The following is a 26,230-nucleotide window of genomic DNA, read 5'->3' as shown; positions in this document are numbered from 1 at the left end:
TCTCTCTGCCCCTTCCCCACATGTGCTCTTTCAATATCTCTCAAAAATAAATGAACATTAAAAAAAAAATTTTTTTTTAAAGAAAAAAAAAACAAACAACACTAGTTAGTGTCACTAGTGAGGTGCATTAGAAGAAAATTTAAAATAAGTTGACTTGATGAGTGACCGGGTTGCTACTTTAGATTAGATGGTAGCAAATAGATTAGATTAGCTGAGGCTTCGATGAGGGATGAAAATTGAACTGAGATCTTAATAATAAGGAATTAGTCAAAGATTGAATGAAGTACATTGCAGGGCGGAGGGAATTGCTAGGACAAATGCCCCTGTGCAGGGAAGAGCTTGGCATATCTAAAGAACAGAAAGAAGGCTCAGTGGAAGGAACTGTAATGTGAGTGAGAAAGGGGGAGGAGGAAGGAGAAACAGGGAGAGACTGAGGGAGGAAGGGAGAGACTGAGGGAGGAAGGGAGAAACTGAGGGAGGAAGGGAAGGAGGGAGGTGGAGGGGTAGAGGTAGGTAGGTAACATTAAAGAAATAATTAAGTACTAGATGGGATACTGAATAAAGTTCAGTGAAAAGAATATTTGTGTAGCCTGAAAGGGACAGGCTTCACTGAAGGAGGGCTCAAATTAGACTCTGATGGAGAAGGATTTTATATATAAAAATAAAGCAGCTATTCTTCCTAGGTTAAATAGGTGAGTGTGGCATTAGGAAATAGGGAGCAACAGCATGAACGGGTCCAGGAATACCTTTTCTTCATGGCATTTCTCAAAGTGACAATAATTTATTTATTTGTGTGATTACTTGATTAAGGATTCTCTCTCCCACTAGACTGTAAGCTCCATGACATCAAGGACCATGTGTATTTTCACATTTTCCATAACATGCCTGGCACATAGACAAGGATTGGTTAAGTATTTACTGAAAGCAATGTATGTATGGCTGAGAAAGAACACTCTGTGTCTAGGATGGACGCTGAGAAGACTAGTCCAAGCAGAGTAGAGGGTAGAGGCCAGGAAGGAGGAGATAAGCCTAAATAAGTAGTCGACTCATTTTTCTCCCCAGTAAAATGCCTAAAACAATAAAAACTGTTTAACAACAATCATCTCATAGGGACATCTGAATGTTTTAAAATAGGTTTACAAAGTGTCTGACAGTCTTCCCTTCAAGAAGTGGGACATCATCCTTTTCCCTTGAGTGTGGCCTGTCCCTAGTGACTTCCTTTCAGCCTACACTAGACAGTGGAAGTGACAACAACTTTGGACACTAGGTCTTTAAAAGCACCAGGGTTTCCTCTTTGGATCACTCGCTCAGCTGCTCTGCTGTGAGAACACTCAAGCAGCCCTATGGAGAAGCCCACATTGAGAGGAACTGAGACCTGCTGCCAACAGCCATGCGAGTGAAGATCCTCTAGTCCCAGGGAAGCCTTCACATGATGCAGCCTTGGCCTATATCTTAAATGCAACTTTACAGAGATCCTAGCCAGAACCACTCAACTAAGATGCTCCCAAATTCCTTACCCCCAGACACTGTGAGATCACAAATGTTTGCTGTTTTAAGTCATTAAGTTTTGAGATAAAAGTAACACAGTGAAAGATGACTAATACAGGCCACGGGGATTAAATGAGATATATAACTAAAGTTCGTAGCATAGTTCTTAGTACAAACAAAATACCAGATAAGTGTTAGCTCTTTAATAGTGAAATTTAATAAGCACTTAAACATGTAATTCTCCATAAATGCTCCAAAATATTCAGAATACTCTTCAACGTTCCAACTCTATGTACTTGAAATCAATGTGGTTGAGAAACCTCAGCCCACTATAGAGATATTCTCTATAGTGAGAGATATTCTCAGCAAACTATAACCTCTTAAGAGTAGCAATTACATCACAGAGGTTGCTTTAATCCACGCCTTTAAAAAGATATGAATAATACTGGGGTTTGAAAAGGACATAAGGAAAAAGGCATTCTTAATGGGAATGTAAACTGGAGAAGACCTGTAAGAACGTTATCTAGGAGTATCTGTCAAAATTTGAGTGCTTATATCCTTTAATTTAGCAATTTCATTTCTAGAAATCTATCTACACATAACTTGCTCATGTACACAAAGATGTATGCACGAGAATATTTACTCCTTCCTTATTTGTAATAGCAAGACACTAGAAACCATTTTATCTATTGCTAAGGATAAAGAGATGTATTCAGGGAACAAAACAAGTTGTACAATATATACTGAATGACTCCATCCATTTGGTCTCATACACACATGCTAACCCATAAGCTAATTCATATTAAAAGCTATTATGATTTTGTTAGAAAGGGGACTAGAAGAATGCAGTCCAGACCAATGGCAGTGGACACCCATGGGGACCAGAAATGTGTATGTGATGGGGGAACATACAGATGAGGGTTGAAAGGGAATTTTCGTAAGAGTTCCTTAAGTGTTTTATTGTTTAAACCTTACATAAGAATACATTCACATACTACTCATAAAATTTTAAACACAAAAGATGGGAATGAAATACACATAGGAAAAAGACATCACAACTCTGGAAGGGTTTAACAGATTTCCTTGGCTGGCCCTTTCTTCCATGCCCTTCACTGGGCCTTCCAAGGCTATCTGAACATGCTTAGCTCAAACATAAAAGCTAGGAAGGAGGCCATCCTCCAGGTAGGCATGTTTTACTCAGTACTCCAAAGTATGTACACAATCAACTCAATAACAATCGGATGGTGAGAATATGGTTATTCTAAATGCCCCATCAATTTTGCAGTTACCTTTTGGCCACCTAAGGGAACAAATTCCTTCCACTGACAATAGGCCAGGTCCTAAAAGACACAAGCTGTGTTCTGGGTGGAGTGATCCAGGTAGACACTATTCTCCCGGGTACTGCAATATCCTGAGGCTATGGTAGAGTCTGATGCTAATCAGAAGTATCTCAAGAATGGCAACTGCCTCCCATTTAAATGGCCAGTGTAGGATGGAGGCAGGGGTGGGGGACATCTGGAATAAAAAACCCAAAAAACAAAAAAAACCCCACAAATGGCCAGTGTGGTTGGGGGCAGCCACCACTTCACCCAAAACCAGAGGAGCAGGTGAAAGCCAGGCCTAGGGTATCAGCTGCCTCCCTGAAAGAGGATGCGCTGACCATTAACTCTCTAATTACCAAACATCACTTAGGACCTCTTATTTATAAGTCCTGAGCCCCACACTGGTCACTAGGACTCAACTACATCCCCATAACTGCAAAGCTGGACTCCATCTGTCAGCACTCCTCTCTCAAGAGTGGAGTAATGTTAGTATCTGTGGAAAATTACAGCAAAGCTACATGTGGAACTAGAGTGGACAGACAAGGGGCACTCTCCTTTTACTATCTCTGGGACTCCTCTGGTCTCTAATAGACATTCTAGAATGTCAGATAGGATTCAAGTATGACAGAATTTATCTCTAAAAGTCACACGATGTAGTTCAAAGAGTCTAAAAAGTTGAATTAAGAAAAAATTCCACATTCCAGCCAAAAGATTATTCATGACTTTTATGCATATTACATGACTTTTCATTAGCAGAATTAAAAATAACTACTGTAGACCATTTGCTTATCAGACCATCTCCTACTATAAAGTCTGAAATGCTGCTTTTTTTGCTCTGGGGCTAAAATTAAGGATTCTTTAAACAGTAAGTAAAAAAGTTACTAAAACAGATAATCATCAGTGTTGAATGATGAGTCTCAGTAGAAACCTGACATCACAACCTTTCAACTTGATCTACTGAGCACTTACTGCATCCTATAGAGGATATAAAGATGTAAGGCAGAATGGAAAACTGGAAAGAAAACGGGCTCCCATGCCTTGAATATTTTAATGTTAGCAATGCTACGCATCTATGTAACCTTGAGCAAACTAAACCTCTTTGGGCCTCCGTTTTCATATCTGTAAAATGGAGATACTACCTCCTACTTCAAAGGGCTATAGAACCAAAAAAGGACATCACGTTATGTTGTGCATTTAACAGTGGACTACACAAAGAAAACACTTCATGAATGGCAGTTGTCGTCTTAACTGCCATCATCATCATCATCGCCATCATCATGCTTAAAGTTCACACTACAGTATATGACCTTGTAGTGTAATTAGATGCATATACAAATAACTATAACATAAGGTTATTGGGACTGAGTGCCAAAAGGGATACAGAGCATACTATAAAAAGGCACTCAAGGTCCTCTGGCTCTTGCTGACATATCCTTACTTCTGGCCTCTTTCTGCCAAACTATAGCTATAATGAACTACTAAAATTCTCTAAACACACCGTGGTTTTCATTTGTCTATTCTTTTGGACATAGAGTATATTCTCATTATTCGTAATAGTTACGTTCTAGAAAGTTGCAGCAAAAACTGAATTAGTGGCTACTGAACCATTGCTCCTAAGGGACGCAGAGGGTTAGGTTCCTGAGAGCTCTCTGGTCACATTTTTGGCTACTGGTCAATATTATACGTAACCCTTGTTTTACGTGTGTTTCTGTTTAAAGACATCTTATTAAACGTATATTGCCGAACTCATGCCTGAAACTTATCTAACACACGTATTTTCTCTGTAAGGCATATCACAGCCTTTCTGCACTTAGGAATATTAGCTAGTACTTCAGCACTATGCTAGGAGGACATTTCAAACAGTGAAATCACCAAAAACTCCACAGAAGTGTGAAAACATGCCACTAACTATAGTTCGAAAAGGAAATCTGTTTACAGTATGAGAGCTGAAACAACAGAGCGTCACTTTGTTTGACATCACCTGGAAACGTTTGTGTTGGGTGACTCAAATATTTTGCCACCATCAGTGAATGACTGATGTATGCCCATCAGTGAATGACTATGAAAGCACCAGAAGTAAGGATTTGGGGGTTAAAAACAAATTTTAGCAAGTAGGTGAATTCACAAATATGGTATCTCCAAATAAGGATAAACTTTAGTAATGTTTTACCTATGACACTCTTCTTTCTGCAAACTTCACCTGGCCAACTCCTATGTGCCCTTCAGGACTCAGCTCAAGATATGTGAGAAGCCTCGTCTGGCCCCAGCATGCTCGTTAATACATACTTAAAAATACCCTCACAGCACTCATGTGGACCTGTTTCTTATTGCTCAAGAGGCTGTATAACAATTGTTCACATTCTTATCTCCTCCATTTGACTGTAAGAGCCTTGAGGCAGAAGTTACATCATTTTTGGTTTTGAATCCAAGGCCTAATTCTAAAAGAGCAGCTCATTAAACATTTGTTGAATTACCGGCCTTCAAAGAAGGGGGAGGAGACTCCCTATAATGGTTGAGAATGGCTATGGGTATGAAATTAGAGATTTCTCATGAATAAAACAGAAAAGTAAATGAGATTTTAACTATTAGTTTAAAGGTTTGCAATGCAAAATTTGATTTTAACTTATTTCAAATTAATGGCTTTATTTTTCAACTCACACTGTGATAAGAACAGTTCTTGTTAAGTGGTATAATCCATTTTCTTATTGTTTAAGCCACTCTGAGTTGTTCTTTAAAAAATAATTTGCCAATAAAAGCATCTTAACTGACAGTTACCCTTAGATATGGAAACATGGTTAAATACTAATTTTATTTTTAGACCTATTTTGATTTAGGACAAATGCCTTTTACTTGAGTACACCATCAGATATGTGTATCATTAATTTCAGAACATCACTCAGAGAGTGAAGGGCTCCCCTTGGACCAACACAAAGCTCACTTCACTACCACGCATCCTCCTATGCCCTTGCCAGAAGAGAATTCCTCTGCATCAGGCTGGTCTCATCAGTCCCCTCATCTCTGAAGATCTATGGAGACTAAAATGGAAAGGGCTTCAGTTCAATCTCTCCCAGTTTTGTACATAAAACCCCAGGATTGAAGTAAACTTTTCTGTATGCCTGCCTTCCCAGGTACTTCTTGCGTTAAAAATAACAGCCAGGCCAAGAACAAAATGATTCTTTTGTTGCTAGATTCCTGGTTAAAGAGAGTTCAGAGGCCAAAATATGTATCAAACATTTGAAAATCTGTGTGACCTCTCACACCAAGTACCAATTTCCTCTTTGACTCTTCCCACAATGCCGATTTACGTGAAGGAGATGGGAAAGAGCTGACACTGACTCTTCATCTTGAAAGATTTCATTCTTGCCTCTTCATGACTAACTATATCAATGGAATCCATGGCTTGCCCCAGTGAGGGATGCTAATTAATTATTTCTCAGTGCTTTGCTGTGGTCTATTTTCACCTGATATAATCTCTGGTCAAACTGCTAATTTGCTCTGTCAATATAAGCAAGGCTAGAATTTATCCTATTCTTTTTACAAAAAGGGAGTGAATACTTGCTTTTCCTTTATGACTGAGAATCCAAAGATAAATGATAACGAGTAAATAGTAGGTGCTACAACCCATCAATTATTTCATGAGTGATTTAAGAAAGTGAAATAGAACTGAATAGAAACCAGTAAACATAAAGCATATTAAGGGTAAGTTACTGTTTTCAGAAACTTTTATTTAGGTTACCCATAAATGTATGGAGATAAATGTTTACTGGGTAATGACATAAAACATTTATTTTTATGGGTTCAAGGCCAAAGTCTGAAAACCACTGACACAGGCCACTGATCCCTGTCTCAAGAGCTGAACTGCCCCTCTCACACTGCTGCTGAAAGATGAGGGTAGCTTTGGAAATGTGTGTAAGCACTTTATTCTAGCACAGAGCTCCCTGCCAGTGGCTGATTCTGAACATTGTGACTCCATTCTGAAGAAGAGAATATCTTCTTAGCTCCAATGAAGATGGTATATTTATTTTTAAACACTTTGCAGGTATACCATTCATTTGGTACTTGAGTTGTCTTGCCAATGCATAGCTTTTGTAACTAAACTGCAAAAACTGGGGACAGAGGGTGAGTACCTAGTGGCAACTATAGTACCTTATACATAGGAGATTCTCGACCAACATCCTTTGCATTAGTCCTTTTCCTGTGGCAGAACCCCTCTTCTGGAATCAATGCCTACTGAGAACTGGCCAATTTAGGGGCTTTTCCTCTAGGCTTGCTACCAACTCTGCTACCTCTTCCTATGCTACTCTAGAATAACTATTATTAGCTATTGATGGTTTACAGATTTTTTTTTTCTTACAACAGTGTATAGCACTAAACTCAAGGCTGCAACTGTAAGTCTGTGAACTCTAATTAAACAAAATAAGCTCTCATTATCTAATACAAATCGACTACCCATTTTTCTTAGAGGTCAGAATGACACTCTTTCTTTATCTGACACCTACAATGCTCCTTAGGAAACGTTGACTCAAGAACTTCTAACTCCCTCCAAACTACTCTATTTGGTAAAACTGTTGCTTTATAGAAAAGGCTAACATCTTAAATATTTGGCAAATGCAAAACTATTACCCATTCTGCCTGACTGTAATGTGTTCGGATCATAGCATGGAAGACATCATTTCAAAAAGTAAGACAACTGGAAGTGAGTGCTCTATACCTACAAATTCATACTAAACAAACTAAATATTCACAGACTACACAGACATAAAATCACACATTTGCTACCTGCTTATTCATTTCTGTGATGTTTATCCAGACTCTGTTCAGTCCCAGCTCCCCAGATTCAATCTTCTCGAGTTGTTTTTGTTTGCTGAGCAGTTCTTCGTTAAGTTTGGGAATTTCTTGGAATGAGCTTTTCTGATTAGATTCCACTAAAAGCAAAAACAAGAATAATCATAAATAGCCAAAGTTCCTCATGACTCCAAGATGAAAAAATGATCATACGTTAGGAAAGAAGACAGATTAGTAAAAGTTAATCCTGATAGGATGACTGAATTTGTATCTGATCAGCTATACTGTTCTTTTATTTATGCAAACATATATCTTTAATACTAAAGCTCCATTTTAACTGGGGCTATTTCACTACAGGCAACTTTTAAAAGTCAGATGGCTAAAAATGATAAAGTATCAGCAAAAAGAGTTGGACTTGGATCTTAACTGTGTAACTTACTGTGATCTTGAGTAAATTACTCAAATTCTTTGAGCTCAGTTTCCTCATCAGGGATAAAATATACTTTATAGGACTTTTATTTTTATTTATTTTTAGTTTTTTTTAAATGTTTGTTTATTCTTTGAGAGAGACAGCATGAGTAGGGGAGGGGCAGAGAGAGGGAGACACAGAATCTGAAGCCGGCTCCAGGCTCTGAGCTGTCAGCACAGAGCTCGATGCGGGGCTCGAACTCACAGAGTGTGAGATCATGACCTGAGCCCAAGTCGGACACTTAACCAACTGAGCCACCCAGGCGCCCCCAGGATTTTTGGAATTAAGTGAAGGAATGGCTGTAAAGTAAGTACTAAACAGGGCTGGTCAGGCATACAATAAGTGATAAATAAATATTAAGTATTAACCAGAGCAATTAAGGAGCTTTGTGATTGGTCAGTGAAGATTTATAAACCTTACTCCATTAATGCTCAAGGTGACATCAAAAGTTGTATCTCGAAGTGCTTAGATCTACTTTTTTTATATCTCAAACTGGTCAAATGCAAGATAGGTTCTTAATCACCTTTCAAGTGCTGTTACGAGGATTACAATTCTAAATCTTTTTCATAAACAGGAAAGTGTTTCCTCAAATCTTAAATCAACCCAAAAGCTCAAAGTGAAATAGAAGATAAAGGAGCAGGTTAGATGAAGCACAGGGTGATATTTGAACTTTCCTTTGGGAAACTGTAACTTCTGACTGGTTTAGAGATTTGCCAGCCTGAATGCAGAGGCCTGAAAGAGTCCTTCCTCTTCTGCCTGATAAGCTATTGTACATTTCCTTTAAAGCCAAAAAAAACAAAACAAACAAAACAAAAAAACCCCTGGCATACAGGACAGAGATATAACAATTTACTAACAATTTACTAAACAATTTACTAAAATTTAAGCACCATGACTTTTTTTGGTTCCTCCCTGTGAAGCCAGCTTTGGAATATACCTGACACATCTTAGGCACTCAGTAAGTATCACTGATCAAATAAATCTGGTCTGTGCTTACCTCCCAACCACATTTCTCATCACTTTACATAACTCTTCAAACTATCTCCCAGCCAAATGGATTTCCCAGACATGAACCTCTTTAAGCCTCAGTGACCCTGCACACACTATTCTTTCTTCCTAAATGCCCTTGGCTTGCTCCTTCTCCATTTGTTACTTTAGCCTAGTTAATTCCTTTCAAGATTCAGCACAAATAGCTGGGCTCCCAGCTTGGACCACCACCACTTTACCATTCCAAACTCTGCAATGCACTTAACACACTGTGCTCATTACATACATTTAACACATCTGTCCTCCTCTATCAGACCAAGAGAGAGCTGCTTAAGCACAGGGACCAGGTTTTATTTGTGATGTATTTCCAGCACACAGCACAGTGCCAGGTACACAGAAGCACCCAAATGCTTGTCCAGGGAAATAACTGTAGGGTGTAAAATGGAACTAATGTTATCCTATTAAGTAAAACAAAGAAAATGCAATCAAACAAACTCAACAACAAAAAATCCCCAACAAAACTGGGGATGGGGTGGTGGTGGTATCCCTACTGCAAACAAGCCCACTACCTCAAAATTCAGATTTAAAAAATTAGATATTTTTATTAATTTTTCAAAAATATGTGTGAAATGGTTTCTTTACAAATGAAAGATTTCCCTTAGTGCTTTTATTTTTTTCCTCCCTCAGGGCTTTTAATGTAATATTTGACTCACAGTTTGCAGGAAAATATCCATCCAACAGTAAGAACATTTTACCAGTCTAAATTAATACAGCACTTAGCATTTCACTGAATTTCTTTTACATTTTCAGTGAGGTTGTAAAGTAAAACTTATCCCACATATGCCTGTCATTCTCAGGTGGTCAAATGTCCCAAGTGGGGGGTGGGAGGGGAGCCGGAATCTTTCCTATAGTTTATATGAAAGAAGTAGAAGGCAGAAGTGGAAGAAGAAATAAGACAAATACGTAAGTAACTTGGGTTACAGTTATCAACTAACAAACAAACAAAGCTGATAAGCCCTGAAAACACCCTGGATACTTAAGATGGTATGAGCCAAGAGATGATCATTTTCATTATCTGATTCGGGGCTTTTTAGGAGAGACCAGCTCAGTCAAGGTATTTTGACTACATAAACGGGAGGAAGGGTAGCAAACAACTTACAATTACTAATTTATGTTCTTTCTTTTTTTTTTTTTAAAAAATTTTTTTTTCAACGTTTTTTATTTATTTTTGGGACAGAGAGAGACAGAGCATGAACGGGGGAGGGGCAGAGAGAGAGGGAGACACAGAATCGGAAACAGGCTCCAGGCTCCGAGCCATCAGCCCAGAGCCTGACGCGGGGCTCGAACTCACGGACCGTGAGATCGTGACCTGGCTGAAGTCGGACGCTCAACCGACTGCGCCACCCAGGCGCCCCTAATTTATGTTCTTTCAACATGGAAAGCAACTCATTTAAAATTTGGTATATTAATACTCAAAGGACTTTACATAGCTCTTTTTCTGATCTCTAAGATAATGAAATAGAGATTTCTGCATACACTCTGGTCAGAATACATACAATATCGACAGCAATATTTTATATTTAACACTTTAGTTTGCAATAAACTTTTGTGTAATCATTCAAACTCGTTATGGAGTCTCTACCATGTACCCAGTCCTGCACGCAGCACTAGTGCATACAGAAGACCCTGAAGCTTTCAGCCTACGGGGGAGCAAGGTGTTGTCACAGAGTTACTATGCAATGTGACAGATGTTATGACAGAGAGATGCCCAAGGTGCTTTGGTAGCATAAATAGGTCTTTGTGTTCTATGGATGAGAAAATCATGGCTCAGAAAGAATAAGTGACTTATCTAAGTTTTACAGCTAGCAATGAGCAACCCAGGATTCATCAGTCAAATCTGCTCTTAGGGCCAGTACTCTCTCTAGAATACTCCAGCTGTCAGACACTTACCTCCTAAAGCCTTCATCACCACAAGAACACTTTTTTTTTTTTTTTTTTAATTTTTTTTTTCCAACGTTTTTAATTTATTTTTGGGACAGAGAGAGACAGAGCATGAACGGGGGAGGGGCAGAGAGAGAGGGAGACACAGAATCGGAAACAGGCTCCAGGCTCCGAGCCATCAGCCCAGAGCCTGACGCGGGGCTCGAACTCACGGACCGCGAGATCGTGACCTGGCTGAAGTCGGACGCTTAACCGACTGCGCCACCCAGGCGCCCCAGGAACACTTTTAAGTTCTGTACTAAATGACCAAACTGCTACTCTGCCTGTGTGACTGAAGAGATGGCCTAATTTATTAATATTTTCCTTCTTTTCCAAATTCTTTTTCTCTACTCTAGTGTTTCATTGTTGAATGACAGGGAGGGATGGTTGAGAACGGAACCTTCCTTAGAATAACTGTGGAGGTCTTCTGAAGTACCTGGGTCTGGAAAGAATACTGAGCTGAGTTTCAAGGCCAGTTAGTACCTTTAGCTTCAGTATCAAGTTACTCTTGGACCACAAGGAAAAATACCAAGTCTATCGGATTTGCTTTCTATTTCAGATATTTCAGCAATCCCGCCTCCTTTCCTGACAAATGTCTTTGAAAAGTTATTGAAATAAAGAACAAGAGCTCTGAGTTTCCCAAAAAGCTAGTAAAGCCAGACCAGCAGGTGGTCTTAATTAAATCAGTGGTTTCCAGGGTCCTCTTGAAAAACAAGAAATAAATTTCTTGAAATATATTTAAAGTAGAAATGTAATTCAAAGAAAGACTATTTAAGCTTAACATGACTGACCTCATTTACTCAAGATAATGGTTTAAAAAAAAAACACCTCTGAGGCCAGTGGTCCACGATGGTTCAGCCTACTGACTATGCCCCATGATCTACCCCCTAGAAGTCCTGCTTTAGACATTACAGAGCTGACATTTCTTTTTTTTAATTTTTAATTTTTTTAAATGTTATTTATTATTGAGAAAGAGAGAGAGACAGAGCATGAGCATGGGAGGGGCAGAGAGAGAGGGAGACACAGAATCCGAAGGAGGCTCCAGGCTCTGGGCTATCAGCGTAGAGCCCAACACAGGGCTTGAACCCATGAATCATGAGATCATGACCTAAGCCGAAGTCGGACACTTAACCGACTGAGCCACCCAGACACCCCTACAGAGCTGGCATTTCTATTGCAGAAAACCAAAGACAACAAAGCAGCTGGACTGACAATTCCAAATCTGCTTCACTCAGCTGGCTGACAAATGTAGTCAGGGTCCCAGGGGACTGTTGCTCAATGGTAGAAAGCAGGTCTCATAGTTCAGGGTACAATTCCTGGCATCTCCTGAATGTAGTATTTCCAGGGATTGATATTAACAAGTGTTCAACAAATATTTGCTGACTGATTGATTGCCAGGTCAATTATGTGTATACACTTCAAATACACATTTCTAAAAAAAGAAATTCCCTGAAAAGCTCAGCTAAGGTATAAATTACATGGGTGTCCTGTAAACAAAAGCACAGAGCAGTCAGAGAAAGGAATCCCTGGAGGGTAGAAGTGAGCAATGTTTTGAAACGTATAAATAAATGATTGCTATATGTGATCAAAACAAACTATAGCACAAACCTAGGTGGCCCAATTAATTATATAGAGATGAGGGCACAGGCAGGTGTCTTTAGTGGTTATATATAGTTAAACATTGTTTCTGAGAACCTCATTTCCAAGTTATGATTACTGGCTTACAAAGACAACACTGGCCTTAAAAACACTTTGTAATACTGGTATGGACAGCCATTAAGGGAGGAAATTAATTAGAATACAAATCTCATTTTTTCTTATACTGTACTCTGATTCCACCAGTTGATTAAACATATAGGTCAAGATGATTCTGGCAGAGAACTGTGGTTTACCCAGTTCCATTCCCTGAATCAGAAGAAAAGCAAAATTAGTATTTCAACATTTTTTTCAAGCAACATCACTAAGAACTTTACTATCACAGTAACTAAGGATTAGCTGCCTCTAGGTCAGGTTCAGAACTTGAATAACTGCAGGCAGCAAACAGAGGGTGGGGTGAGGGAAAGCCTGAAGGTTGTGATCTCTGAAGGACGGAGATGGGAAGAAGGGACACAGCTCTAATTCCAGTTCTGGAGCCAGATTTTGTTAAAACCTTGAGAAAGCCTAGTGGTCAGTTACCCCATGTGCTAATACTGCTAGGGTTAAGGCATTTGGGATTAACTTGAAACTGGTTCTTTAGCTTAGAAAATTAACTCCTGAATCCTAGAACTAAAGATCTCAGTGTTGCTGAAGGAAGATACTTAGGTTAAATCTGGTGGAAGCTACTATGCAAATACACCTTTCAAATAAAGTACCTCGGACATGGCAAAATATAACTTTATAATTTAAAATATATAAAACTCTTGAACTTAAAAAAAGTTTCTTAAACGGTTGTCTCATTCATGAGACAAATATTTATTTGTGACTTGGTACACAGTAGGCACTCAATAAATGCTATTATTATTGCCCATTCCTTTTTCCATATGGTGTTTCTTAAGGAGGAAACTGACAGACATTCCCACATTCTTTCTCAAGTGGCCCTGTGAGGAGGAAGGAAATAGCCCAGTGTGGCTACTGCCACTTCATCTTTGGGGAAGTATAAGTGGCAACAGGCTGAGGTTCACCAAGGTTCTAGACTCCTGGACTTTAGCACTTCCTTTCTGCACCTTAAGTGTTGACTGCAATGCCATGATTTCAGATGCTATTTTTCATGATGGTACATAAGCATCACTTTTTGTTTGTGGGTTTCAAAAATACAAACAGCTATTCTCACATTCAAGCTGACAGCTAAGAAAAAGTGTAAGAAGGCTGGAAGGAATATATAATTGGGCAAACTCTTAATTCCACTCTGTGGACCTAGACCTGGAAATAAGATAATACTCTGAAAAAGGCGACCACTTACTTGTTCTAAATTTTTCCTTGAGGGCATCCAGATCCTCCTTCAGGGCAACTTGCATCCACACCAACCCAACGCAGGCCACAACACAGGCGGCAAGGATGACAAAAGCACAGAGGGGATAACAGATCTTGCAGCATCGTAAGTAGTCTCCCCTGATCGTAAGAACAGATTCAATCAGGAGTACAAAAATGATTATGAGTACAGCTGTATTAGAAATAGCATGCATGTGTTGCCATATAGTTGTTTACCAGGGAACATTGGGTAACACGTAAATCTGAACAGCGGGTTGAAGGTGACTAATTAAGACCTTATGAAGAGTTCATCTTTTGGATACAAAGGTTTCAAACTTCACATGACACAGAAAGAGATCCTGTGGGCACGGCAGCCCACAGCTATCATCATGGATTCAGGTCTTTGGAGATACACTCGTGTTAGGAAAGTGTAAAGACCAGATCTCTGCAATTCCATTACAGCACTACAATTTCCCTATTTCTGGCTCTCCAACATATATTCCCTCCAGGGGACCCTATTTCCTATTATTGAAACTTCATAGACTTTTGAGCAAGTTTTAGTGCAAACAGAAGAAATAGGAGCCCGTAGGTTTAAGTGGACACCTGGAACACTCTAGCTTATCGGCTCAGAAGGCAGGAAACATGGAAAAGGGTTAGATTTCACACCAAACTTCAACCAGCACTCAAGGTCTAAAGTAACTCATCAGGGCAACTATTCCAGTAGAACTATTCATCATTTTTCCATATCCCAAATCCGAGACTGCTTTTAACTGCTTAATTTGACAAAGCTCATTAGAAACCAAACTCTTCCTTTAACAAAATAAAAGGACAAAGACACTCTAAACAAACAAAAAAACCTCAAAGGATTTATCTCTTTTAGCACTCCAACCTTCTGCCTAGCTCTAGCTTCCACATCCTCAGCAGAATATTCTTTGAGTGTGCTCTCTTGGGAGGGTCCCAGGGCACCTTCGAGGTTCCCTTTAGCCTTTTTCCATCCTGGGCCCAATTCCCAATGTTCTCAAAGCTCATTTGGATTTGCCTAGTGGCTGCACCATCTCAAAGTGGTTTGGAAAAAAGTTGCCTCATCTTTTTGTCTCCCACTCTCCACATACTCTCAAGTGTCACACTTTGTATGTTCCTCACCATATCCTCCCACCATCAAGATTCAGACTCATCAAGAGTGTGAAAAATAATCTTCAGCCTTAAAGTTCCTGTCTTTACTACACTTTTTAAAAAAGGTCTACTCCCCAAAGCTTCTTTGCTCCCATGTACCTATTCTTAGCTTTTCTGCCACTCCCAACTTGCTCTCTCTGGGCTCTTGGTACATTCCCCAAGTCCATACTTCCACCCTGGATTCTGAATTCTTTATACACTTACAGACAGATCTCTAACTTCTTCATTCAGAACCTGAGCTCATCTTCTCCCTAACATCTTTTCTTCCTGTTTGCTGTCCAAGGTCTACACCCTTTTTGCTTTGTAAGAACACCCTTCTCCTTCCTTTCAATTTTCCCCTTTGGTAATATAAGGAAATGCCTTTTCCCCACCCCACCCCTCACCACTGCATCACTCACTTGACGAAACGAGAGCGATTTCCAACTAAACCGAATTCTTCTTCCTCCTCAGAGCTGGATTCAGAGTCTGAGTCAGGAGGCTCAGTGCGAAGAAGGCGGTGGCCTGAGCCTTTCTTGGGCTTCTTTCTCCGACTGTCCCCAGCCAAACCAATCAATGCATTGAGCTCTTTGCGCTTCTTCATCTTCTTGTGTGGGGTGAGTGGAGCACCCACTCCTGAGCTGCCAGGTTCGTACCCGACGCCCAATTCTCTCGCTGCCTTGGAGCTGCCTTCCAGGGTGGGAAATCTGGGCCAGAGCCCTGGGTCACTCCCACCCAGGGGTGGGACTGACCAGATCCGCTGGGGGCTAGAGATTGGAGCCCAGAGGAAAGTGGAACTCAGATGGGTGGGGGAAGTCACATAGAGATGGCCAGGGAGCTGGTGATCAAAATGGGTAAGGCTCTGGGCATGGAGTTTCAATTAGATAAGAGGGTGGATAGGGGAGCAACCTCTATCTCCCAATAAGTAGATATTTCTAACTGTGCTCCAGGAACTGGGGAAGGGCACACAGATGGGTGTTTTGGCCTTCCAGGGCAGGACTTCCAACTGAGAGCGAAAAGAAACTTGTTCTTGAATGAGAGGAGAGGGGGAGGTGCAGAGCTAGACAGTGGGAATGCGCTAGTCGCTCTCTAGCTGGAGAGGTGGCAGCAAGAGGGGGCTCGCAGCCCCGACACAGCCTAGGCGCCAAGAAAATGCCCGGGTCGGGGTGATCACGGTCCTTCGGCCTCCGCCCTGAGTTTGAAAGGAGCCCGAGACTGAGGAAGGCCTAGAACCCGGCTCGGAGGGCTAAGCCTGCCAAGCGCCAGTCCTTCACCTGGGAGACCCCAACCCTCCTGTCTGGGCCAGCGGCGTGGCGCGGTGCAGAAGGGCGACGGCGGCTCAGCCCACCTGAAGCGCTCCCGCCCAGAGTTTGAGGTGTTCGGCAAGGGCGACTCTCGGCAACTCACACGCGCCGCTTCCACTCCAGCCGCGACTCCGGCCCCCGCTCCGGTTGCAGCCGCAGCTGCTCCAAACGTGCTGGGGGTGGCGGTGGCGGCGGCGGCGGCGGCCGCGGGCTCCAAACCCGGGCCATCGCTCCAGCCCCAGCTCACTTCCCCTTTGGCACAGCAGCCGGCGCCGCCTGCCAGTAAGCCGCGCTTCCATTGGCCGTCAGCCGGGTGACGTCACACGAGGACGCGAGCCGTGGTGGGAAGCCGGGCGTTAAAGGGGCCCTGGCTTCGGCGAGGGCTGGGTCCCGCCGGCAGTTTGGGGAGGCCCCGCCCCCAGGAGGGCCACCTGGGACCAGCCGGTTCACTTGTCCGGGGCGGAGTTTTCTTTCGCCAGGTGCTGGGGTGAAGGCCGGCAAAATACCCAGCTGCTCGACCTGCTTGTAAAATGCATCAGCCACCTGACCCCCGGTTGTGATCTGGGCTAACACAGTCTAGAGACTCCGCCCCCCTGACTCGGTTGCTGTTTATGAAAAGTTTAGGCGTGTTACAGGTTAGTGACCTGGTTGAACACATTCTTTCATTGTATAAATATTTTCTGAGAGCTTACTACTTGTCAGGAGCAGCTCTAGCGCTGGGGACACAGCGATGAGCTAAATAACCACCTGCTTTTCTGCGTAGGGTTGCCAGATTTAACAAAAACAGCACATCAGGAAAACTTGAATTTCAGATAAACAACGAATTTTTTTCAGTGTATAAGTATATCCCATGCAATGTCTGAGACGTCTTCATACTGGAAAGTCAATCTTTTTTTTTAACTCTGAAATTCAAATTTAACTGGATGTCCTGTATTTTATCTGCCAACTCTATTTCTGCAGCTTATATTCTAGTGGGAGGAGAGTAACAACGGGCAAGTATATTAAATGTCAGGAGGTGACAAATGTTATGAGGAAAACTGAAATGTGATAAGGGGATAGGGAGTGGCTCATGATAAGGGAGGGCGCCTTTGGTTAGATACTGGGAGGAAGACAGGTGGGGAGTTGTGCGATGGCCTTGAGGAAGGAGTGACCTGGAAGATCTGGTGTGGCTGAACCTGAAGAACAAAGAGGAGATTGGTAGGAAATGAGGGCAGGCAGCGTCAGGAGCTAGATCTTGTAGGGCTTTATGGACCATGATGAAGACTTTGGGAAACGATTGGTGCTTAAAACTGTGTCAAAATTTCAGAAATAACAGAAGTTAAATCAATGGATCATAGAAGTAGTAATTAGTAAAACTGTATTGTACATACACTACTTAAAGACAGTTTGCAAACTGGGAGCAATCAAACCAAAACTTGGAATTAGGCTCAAGGGTATATCATTATAAAAAAGCTTGTATAGGGGCATCTGGCTCAGTGGGCTAAGCATCCAACTTCGGCTCAGGTCAGGATCTCAGAGTTTGTGAGTTCGACCCCCACATTGGGCTCACTGTTCTCAGGGCAGAGTTCGCTTTGGATCCTGTCTCCCTCTCTCTCTGCCCCTCCCCAGCTCCCTCTCTCACTCTCTCAAAAATAATAAACATTAAAAAAAAAAAAAAGAAGCTTGTATAGTAACAAAGCAGTGACTTTACAGTGATTGGTTATAAATATTAGAATTTTCTTAAATGATAGGGAATTGGCCAGTGGTTACCTCACATTAACCTTGGAAGCAATTTAAGTTTTGCTTATGATTTCCAGGGGCACAAGCAACCCAGGTCAAGTTAGCCTTGCAAACTTAAAGCTAAATTAAGCTTTATTTGTATGATTAAACTGGCTTTGTCTGCTCAGGGAGTTTTCAAGGCTGGTCTCCATTTGTTTTTGATTTTAATAATCCCTCTTCCCCCCATGTTGGTCATTGTCTCAGCACGCTGAAGGTATGACCAACCAATATAGCATTATTCTTGGTTACTACATTGATGTAGTCAGGCCGCAGAATCACACATTCTATGTTCCCAATAGTTGAGTCATCAGGCAGGAGGGCCATTAGTTACCATCTTCATCATTTATGTGGCTATTGCTGATTTCATTCAGTTGTCTGATCCTGATGGCTACCATTTGGCATATGACTGGCTGCTGACAGGCATTTAAAACCCTCCAGAGTATGCAACATGCTGGAGAGGTTAATGCGATGACTGTAAGGAAAACAATAACCAAGGACTGAGAAATTTTCCAGAGCAGAGATTCCCAGGGGCCAAGATTTAACCAACTAAATAACTCAAATGGGTTATAATCAGATTCATGTTTTACCTAAGTCAATCTATATTTTTTGAATAATGTGCAATTGGGTTTCAATTTTTTATGAGTTATTTATTTACATAGGCATCACATCATGTATTAGCATGATTAGTTAGAACAGGCTGAACTTGAGGAGGTTGTAGGTCAGAAACCAGTGTTGGCTAAATTGGCTTCTATTTGATGTGAGCAACCAGGTAGTTTAATGAGAGGGATTTCTATGGAAACAAAATAAAAACAAAGGTTAATAGTTCAAGCAAATTACAAATACTGCTTCTGAGTTTGAGGTTATGATTCTGTATAATTATCCCCATTTCTGTCAAAGATAACCACAGTAAGACTAGTTTGTTTATAAATTAAGTAGTTTCAATAAACGGGGCCTGATTATTTGCATAAGTACAGCAAGAATAGTGACTGACCATATAGGCTCTTTAAAATCTGCTTTGCTAGAACTTCTCTCAGATTGCACTTTCCAAAGCTTCTTGAGGCTAGGAAGCCAAGCCAATGACTTGTCCAATTGTGTCCTGTTACAAGGAGAACAGATCCTTATTGAACTTATGCAAATACATATATTATCATAAAAACAAGAATATTTAATAGGAGTTTCTGAATACAGGAGGGATCAGGTAGGGAGAAAAAGATAAATGTTTTAACCTTGGTCACAAAGACATTTTACCAAATTGCTATAAGTTACAGATAACATGAAAGAGAGGAGAAAAAGGGGTTCTTTAAATCTGGAGAACAAAGCATTAAAGAACTAGCAATGTTTTGTTTTTTGTTTTTTTCTTACTAGCAATGTTTTAAATGGAATAAAAATTACAATCATCTCATCAGTTCCTTCAGTGTTAGGCAATTAATCCCTAACTTTTGCTTCATCTTGAGTTAGCAGCTTTATGAATCAATCAGCTTTCCATTGGAGCTTTAGAAATTCTTACTTTATGTGATGTTCTGATCTTAATGATACCAGAAACCTGAATTTTAGAATACTTGTCAAGGTTTTTTCCATTTATCTCTTTGAAGATGAAGCACTTTTGCAGGAATACTTTTGCAAAAGCATCAAAGTGAAACAATAACAGTCTATAAGTTACAAAAGAGTTTAAAAGATCTGGTAAGAGTTCACATACACATACAAAGACAATGATGAAACTGACAACTAAATTTGGTTCTTTTTGTGACATACATTTAAAAATCATGGCTGATAACGTTATACCAGAACACATCGGATTTTTAGGAATTTCATACAATCTCTGGAACACTTATATTAACATATATAAGTATAAGCTAAAGAAAGTTCAGCATCGCTTCTTATTTGACCATGCTTCCCATGTAATTTAACATCTCAAATGACCAAAGAAATTAACATTTCTCTTACTACTTTATTCAGAATTTCATCTGGGGAAGTTTGTTACAAATGTCAAAAGACAAATTATTATTTGATAAAATACACTGTGATACAATATTTAGTTACCCATTAAACCAAAGTGATACAAGATTTAAAAAGCACCTGGGTGGCTCAGTCAGTTGAGTGCCTGACCTCGGCTCAGGTCATGATCTCACAGTTCGTGAGTTTAGGCCCCACATTGAGCTGTGTTCTGATGGCACAGAACCTGCATGGGATTCTCTGTCTCCCTCTCTCTGCCCCTTCCCCGCTCGTGTTATCTCTCTCTCTCTCTCTCTCTCTCTCTCTCTCTCAAAAAGAAATAAAAAAAAAATTAATAAATAAATGAAAGTTATGTTTACACTATACTGTCATCTACTAAGTGCGCAATAGCATTATGTCTAAACAGTCTATACTTTGATTAAAAATACTTTATTGCAAAAAAAAAAATGTTAACCATCATCTGAGCTTTCAGTGATTATACTCACCGATCATGGATCACCATAACAAATATAATAATGACAAAGTTTGAAATATTGTGAGGATCACCTAAGTGTGATGCAGAGACACGAAGTAAACAAATGCTGTGGGGAAAATGGCGCTAGTAGACTTGCTTGACCCGCGGTTGCCACAAACCTTCAATTAAAAAAAAAAAATTCACTTATCTGCGAAGTGCAATAAAACAAAACACAATAAGATGAAGTATGTCTGTATTCATCTGGAGTTCTGGGCAGAGGCTGGGGCCTGAAATATAAATCCGAAAGCTATCAAGTGTAGGTGGTTTTTAAAGCAAAGTGCTTTGAACCACTTGGAAAAAAGTCACTTGAAGTAATTTTTATACCCCCATATTATTGTGGTAATTATTCATCTTTGTCTGGGATACCCCCTCCAAAGCCTAGGCCTGTCTCTTATTTGTCTGTATGTGTCTAGCCCAGAGCTAGGCATCTAATAATAATGAGCCAATAAATATGTAATGTTTACAGAAGGGGGAAGGGTTGAATACAGGTACTAATAGAGTTTTGGAATCAAGAGATATGGGATGAAGTCATGCTTGTAGTACTAGCTCTGTCAACACGGAAGCCATTTAAATTCTCTGAGCTTTCAGTTGGTTGAGCGTTGGGCTCTTGGTTTTGGCTCAGTCACGATCTCATGGTTCATGGCTTCAAGCCCCGCCTTGGGGTCTGTGCTGACAGCACGGAGCCTGCTTGGGATTCTCTGTCTTCCTGTCTCTCTGCTCCTCCTGCACACACACTCTCTCTGTCAAAAATAAATAAATAAACATTAAAAAAATTCTCCGAGCCTTAGTTTTCTCCTCTGCAAAATGGGGATTAACATTTGTTTCACAGGACAGTTAAGATACTACTCTCCTCTCATTTGTCTAGCCCGGATAAGGTGCTTGTGAAAGGGCTTTTGAAGCCCCAATTATGGTGCAGTTATTCTGTTTTTATTATCTCCTTTTTTTTCTAGAACTGCGCTGCTCAGTATGGTAGCCACTAGCTACACATGGCAATTTAAAGTTGACATTTAACTTAATTAAAATTAAATAAAAAGTTTAAGTTAGTTTCTTAGTCTCACTGGCCACTGTGTCCCATAGCCATATGTGGCTAGTGGCTATTGGGCAGCATAGAACATTTCCATCTCTATAGGAGGTTTTATTGGACAACTCTGCACTAGCACCTTCCTGAAGGTCTGGGGACAGGCAGGAAAGGGTCCTGACTTCAGGAGGCATTTCACAAACACGTTCTGGGGTCATGAGAGTCCCCAGGCAAGACAGGTGGCTAGCTTAGGACAGCCCTTCCCATGGCCCTCTTGTGTTGTAGATGTCACATCGTCACCCAGGGAACCAGGGACTGAGAAATCCAGGGGAGTGGTGCTGGGCTGAGGATGCATGACCTAGCTGCAATGACTTCCGGTCAGCCAGACTCTGCCCTCTCTGCAGATGGGGCCCTATCCCAGGACTGGCCAGTGGGCTAGTCATGGGTGGGGAGACTTGAGGAGTGGAGCTGAGAGCTAAGGGGATACTTCTGCTCAGTCTGTCATTTAGCCCCTCTGTCTGTCTGTCTGTCTGTTGATCTGTGGATAACAGCCCTCCTGTGTTGGGTAAACGTCCCAAAGGATTCCGAGGACCTTTGAAAGTTGCTGGTCAGGTGTCTTCTCTCAGGAGCTCTTGGTGCCTCTCTGGCCTCCTCCTTCATACCTGGGACTGTTAAGACCAGAGGTGAAGCCAACCTTCTCAGAGCAAGTATTCCTGCACTGAGAAGCCTATGGTGTGCTCCCACACCAGACTCACCAATGTTGTGACCCATCTTTTCATTTGGGGATGTTCATATATCTGTGGAACCCTTATAACCCTTCCAAACCTTGTCTGAAATGCAGTGTGAACTTGACTAAATCACTCTGTGGGTCTGATGCTTCAACTTCCCTGTCTGTAAACTGGTAATAAGAATATTCCTTGCCCAGCTTTCTGGGGAGGGAGTGGCATGAAAGTGCTTTATATGCTGTGAAGTGTCATGTAGGACAAGTGATGCCTACTAAATCCTCCTAGCATCTCTGTGGGGAAGGTGGGCAGAGATGACATTCCCATGCTCAAAATCTCAACCTGTATAGGTGGAAAGCCAAATCTTGAGACCCTCTGCTACCTTGGGAAAATTCCACAGAGCACTATCACTTGGGAAAAACGAGGCACAGAGTGGGGGCAAACTTGCCCAACATCATGGTCAGAAATCAGATCCAGGGTTTCTAATTCTTGGGTTGTGGCTCTTTGAGATCTCAGATGAATCCTTTCCTCTGGGATCCAAGTCCGTGCCTGAACTCTGCCACTTGGTAGCTGTGTGATCTCAGGGGAATTACTGAGCCTCTGTGAGCCTCTACTTTTGTGAAATGGTGGTAGTAATAGTACCCAAGACCAACTACATAATTTGGGGGGCCCAGTGCAAATGAAAATGCAGGGCTCCTTGTTCAAAAAGCAGGAAAAAAAGCCTTTTTTCTTGCTTCTGTGATTTTGCACTCAACCTGTTTATTATTCACTATTTAAAGTTGCAGTCCTTTGGGCATGGGGATACTCACAGGGGTATGGGGCCCTGCCTCATGACTTGGCAGGCATCCTCAACCCAATTTTCCCTATGCCTGAATCCAAGGCCCTGCCTGGGACAGAGGCCAGGGAGCAGGCAGCCAAGAACCCATTCTGGGGAGGGTGAGGCGGGGAGACAATGAGAGGCAGAGCTATGTGTCAGCTGAGTTTCCAAGTCCCCAGAGTGTGCTGCTCCATTATTTCATTGGACTTCACTTACAAAACACAAATTCAAAGTTAAAATTATTAAGAATTATAAGATGGTAGCCACAGAGCATTAAACCCCAGTTATGGACTGCCCTTCTGAGTGGAGGGCTCTGTGTAACTGCACTACTCACACATCCATGAAGCTGGCCCTGATAATACCCAGCTTACAGGGTAGCTGTGAACACGTAATGTGCCTATCCCATAGGAAATGTCAATAAATGTCTCAATAAATGTCAGCTATTACATTAATGTCATTGTTAATTATTAAATGTGATTTACTACAGATTTTAAATTTTGATTAAAAACTTTTTTTTTTAATTTTTTTAACGTTTATTTATTTTTGAGACAGAGAGAGACACAGCATGAACGGGGGAGGGGCAGAGAGAGAGGGAGACACAGAATCGGAAGCAGGCTCCAGGCTCTGAGCCATCAGCCCAGAGCCCGACGCAGGGCTCGAACTCGCGGACCGCGAGATCGTGACCTGAGCTGAAGTCGGACGCCGAACCGACTGAGCCACCCAGGCGCCCGATTAAAAACTTTTTAATGTTTGTTTATTCTTGAGAGAGAGAGAGAGGGAGAACGAGCGGGGGAGGGGCTGGGAGAGACAGAGACACAGAATCTGAAACAGGCTCCAGGCTCTGAGCTGTCAGTACAGACCCCAATATGGGGCTCGAACCCACAAACTGTGAGATCATGACCTGAGCCTAAGTTGGACGCTTAACCAACTGAGCCACTCAGGTGCCCCTAAAATTTGATTTTAATGATGACTTGGTAACACATCGTCATTTACCTAATCGAATGTGCTGCTTCCATCTGCTATAAGAAGCCTCTCTGCCGTCATCATATTTCTTGGTGGTTTGCAATGGTCAGAGTGGGGGGAGGGAAGATAAACAAACATTTAGAAATACTTAGATATCAGGCATTTTGGTGTTAATCCTCACCACAATAAGCCAATCCTCACTAGGCAAGCACCTTACCATACTCTAACTGAGAAGGAAATCGATGCTCAGAAAAAGAGGCACTGCACGTCAGGGGCAGATGCTGGGGCCTGAATCTGGATCTGTTTGCCTCTGAAGCCCAACTTGTTCACCCAGGGAGCCTGCAGCCTGAGGCCTTTGTCTGCAGCTCATCTGGGAAGGGACCACCAGTAAGGGTCTGTCCTCTCCTGGGATGGCCTCATCTGCTTCCCCCAACCCTTTTCCCATTCTTTTCCTTGCTTTGCCAGCAGCTGTATCCTGTACCCTGATGAGAGGCCTAAGGACAATGGGAAAGGGAAAGATTGGGTGGTAGGAAAGGGGCCAGGCTCCAAGCTAAACAATTGTTTCTCTCCCAGTGGGTCCCAGGCAGCCGGAAACAGCAACTGGTTCCCAGCATTATCATGGGCAGGGGTGAGAGCTGCCCCCACTGGGATTCTCCTTCTATTCTGGGCCCAGCCTCCTCTCAGTTGCTGCAAGTTTTTGTGCCTCGGCTGTGTCGTAGCCTCAGTTTCCCCATCCGTCAACTGTCTTTAGCCCCCAGCACAGGGCCCTGTACTGGGAGGACCTCAGGGACTATTTGCTGGATTAAATTATGGGGGAAATAGATGAAACTCTAAAGAGTTTCTAGGCATTGTCCTTCTTTTTGGTTACTTTATCCATCCAGCAACCCTGGTCTGAGGGAGCCCTTGCAGGGGGCTGTGTGAAGCTCTGGAATACACCAATAATATCCATGTTCTGCCCTGCAAGAGTTTCCAGGAAGCAGGAAATGGCCCTGGGGGTAAATACCACAGAGGAGGTTTATACTGGAAGTGGGGGGGGGAGCAGGTCTGGAGTGACTGAGCTTATTTTGGGATGAGAACAATAATCCTGAGAAGAAAGAGCACGCACTGTGGCCTCCAGCCCACTTGCCCTCTTCCCCTGGAGCTTGAGCTGGAGAAGGGGCTGCAAGTGACCACAGGAGCCCTGGACTAGCACATCTGGGTGCAGGTCTCACCCTTTCCCCCCACTAGCTGTGTGACCTTAGGCAAGTTCCTTTTCCTCTCTGAGCCTGTTTCCTCATCTATAAATTGGAACTAACAAAGCTTACCTCCTGGCAGTGCTTGTGGTAAAGATTAAATTTAAATGGCATGTATTAAAAGCTTCAAGGGAGTTTGCAAAGTGCATTAAGTAAACAGGGAGGCCAGGAAACAGACCTTTGAGAAATCCCATTTTAACCATGAAACTTAAATAGCACAGGCTGGGAGAGGAGGTGATGGGATCATGAAAGGAAGTCTCTTTTGCAAAGAAGAACTGTGTGTGTGTGTGTGTGTGTGTGTGTGTGTCTGCTTCATCAGTCAAGGCTGGGTGTTTATGGATGAAGGAGTAAATGGTGGGAGAGGCTGAATCAGCAAAGCCGTGTGACAGAACAACTTAAGGGAGGCTTCCTGGGCCCTCCTGAGTCCTTTTCTGAGAGAATAGCACTAGCTCTGTGTGTCTAAGCCTAAGACTGAAAAGTCCAGCTCCCTCTGAGACCAATTCCTACTTAGAGAAGATGCACTGGGACACAATAAAGACATGCATGGCCTTGTACTGCCCTCTTCTGGTTTTCTAGAAAACTGCACTTTTAAGATGTGGACAATTTCCACTCATATAAATGGTAACTCTCCTGTGACCAGCCCTGTGTTGGGAGGTGGGAACACACAGATAGACAAAATCATATTCCTGTTATTCAAGAACTCCTGGGTGTGTGTGTGTGTGTGTGTGTGTGTGTGTGTGTGTGTGTGTGTAAGAAGAGACAGAGACACACACACAGAGTGAAAGAGAGAGAGAGAAGAAGAAAAACAGACACATAAGCAATA

General features: G+C 41.9%; 2 protein-coding genes across 4 annotated transcripts in view; one reads left to right on the top strand and one right to left on the bottom strand.

Annotated features, from left to right (window-relative positions):
• Window positions 1-16,669, bottom strand: part of EFCAB14 (EF-hand calcium binding domain 14) — a 38,767-nt gene extending 22,098 nt beyond the window's left edge. The window contains exons 1-3 of one of the 3 annotated variants that reach the window (XM_058717506.1): window positions 15,549-16,669; window positions 13,970-14,118; window positions 7,590-7,735 (exon numbers count right to left, since the gene is read on the bottom strand). In XM_058717506.1, coding sequence (XP_058573489.1) covers window positions 7,590-7,735; window positions 13,970-14,118; window positions 15,549-15,730 — 477 coding nt within the window. In that variant the 5' untranslated portion in view covers window positions 15,731-16,669. The remainder of the gene's footprint in view (window positions 1-7,589; window positions 7,736-13,969; window positions 14,119-15,548) is intronic. The other 2 variants (XM_058717505.1, XM_058717507.1) reach the window with 2 other exon arrangements.
• A 177-nt stretch (window positions 16,670-16,846) lies between these two features.
• LOC131504775 (cytochrome P450 4B1) overlaps window positions 16,847-26,230 on the top strand; it is a 65,082-nt gene continuing 55,698 nt past the window's right edge. Inside the window, exon 1 of the mRNA XM_058717502.1 lies at window positions 16,847-17,065. Within this exon, the coding sequence (XP_058573485.1) occupies window positions 17,042-17,065 (24 nt within the window). The 5' untranslated portion in view covers window positions 16,847-17,041. The remainder of the gene's footprint in view (window positions 17,066-26,230) is intronic.

Source organism: Neofelis nebulosa, chromosome 2 (genome assembly GCF_028018385.1).
Source record: "Neofelis nebulosa isolate mNeoNeb1 chromosome 2, mNeoNeb1.pri, whole genome shotgun sequence".
NCBI lineage: Eukaryota > Metazoa > Chordata > Mammalia > Carnivora > Felidae > Neofelis > Neofelis nebulosa.
This window is presented reverse-complemented; position numbering and strand designations above follow the sequence as displayed.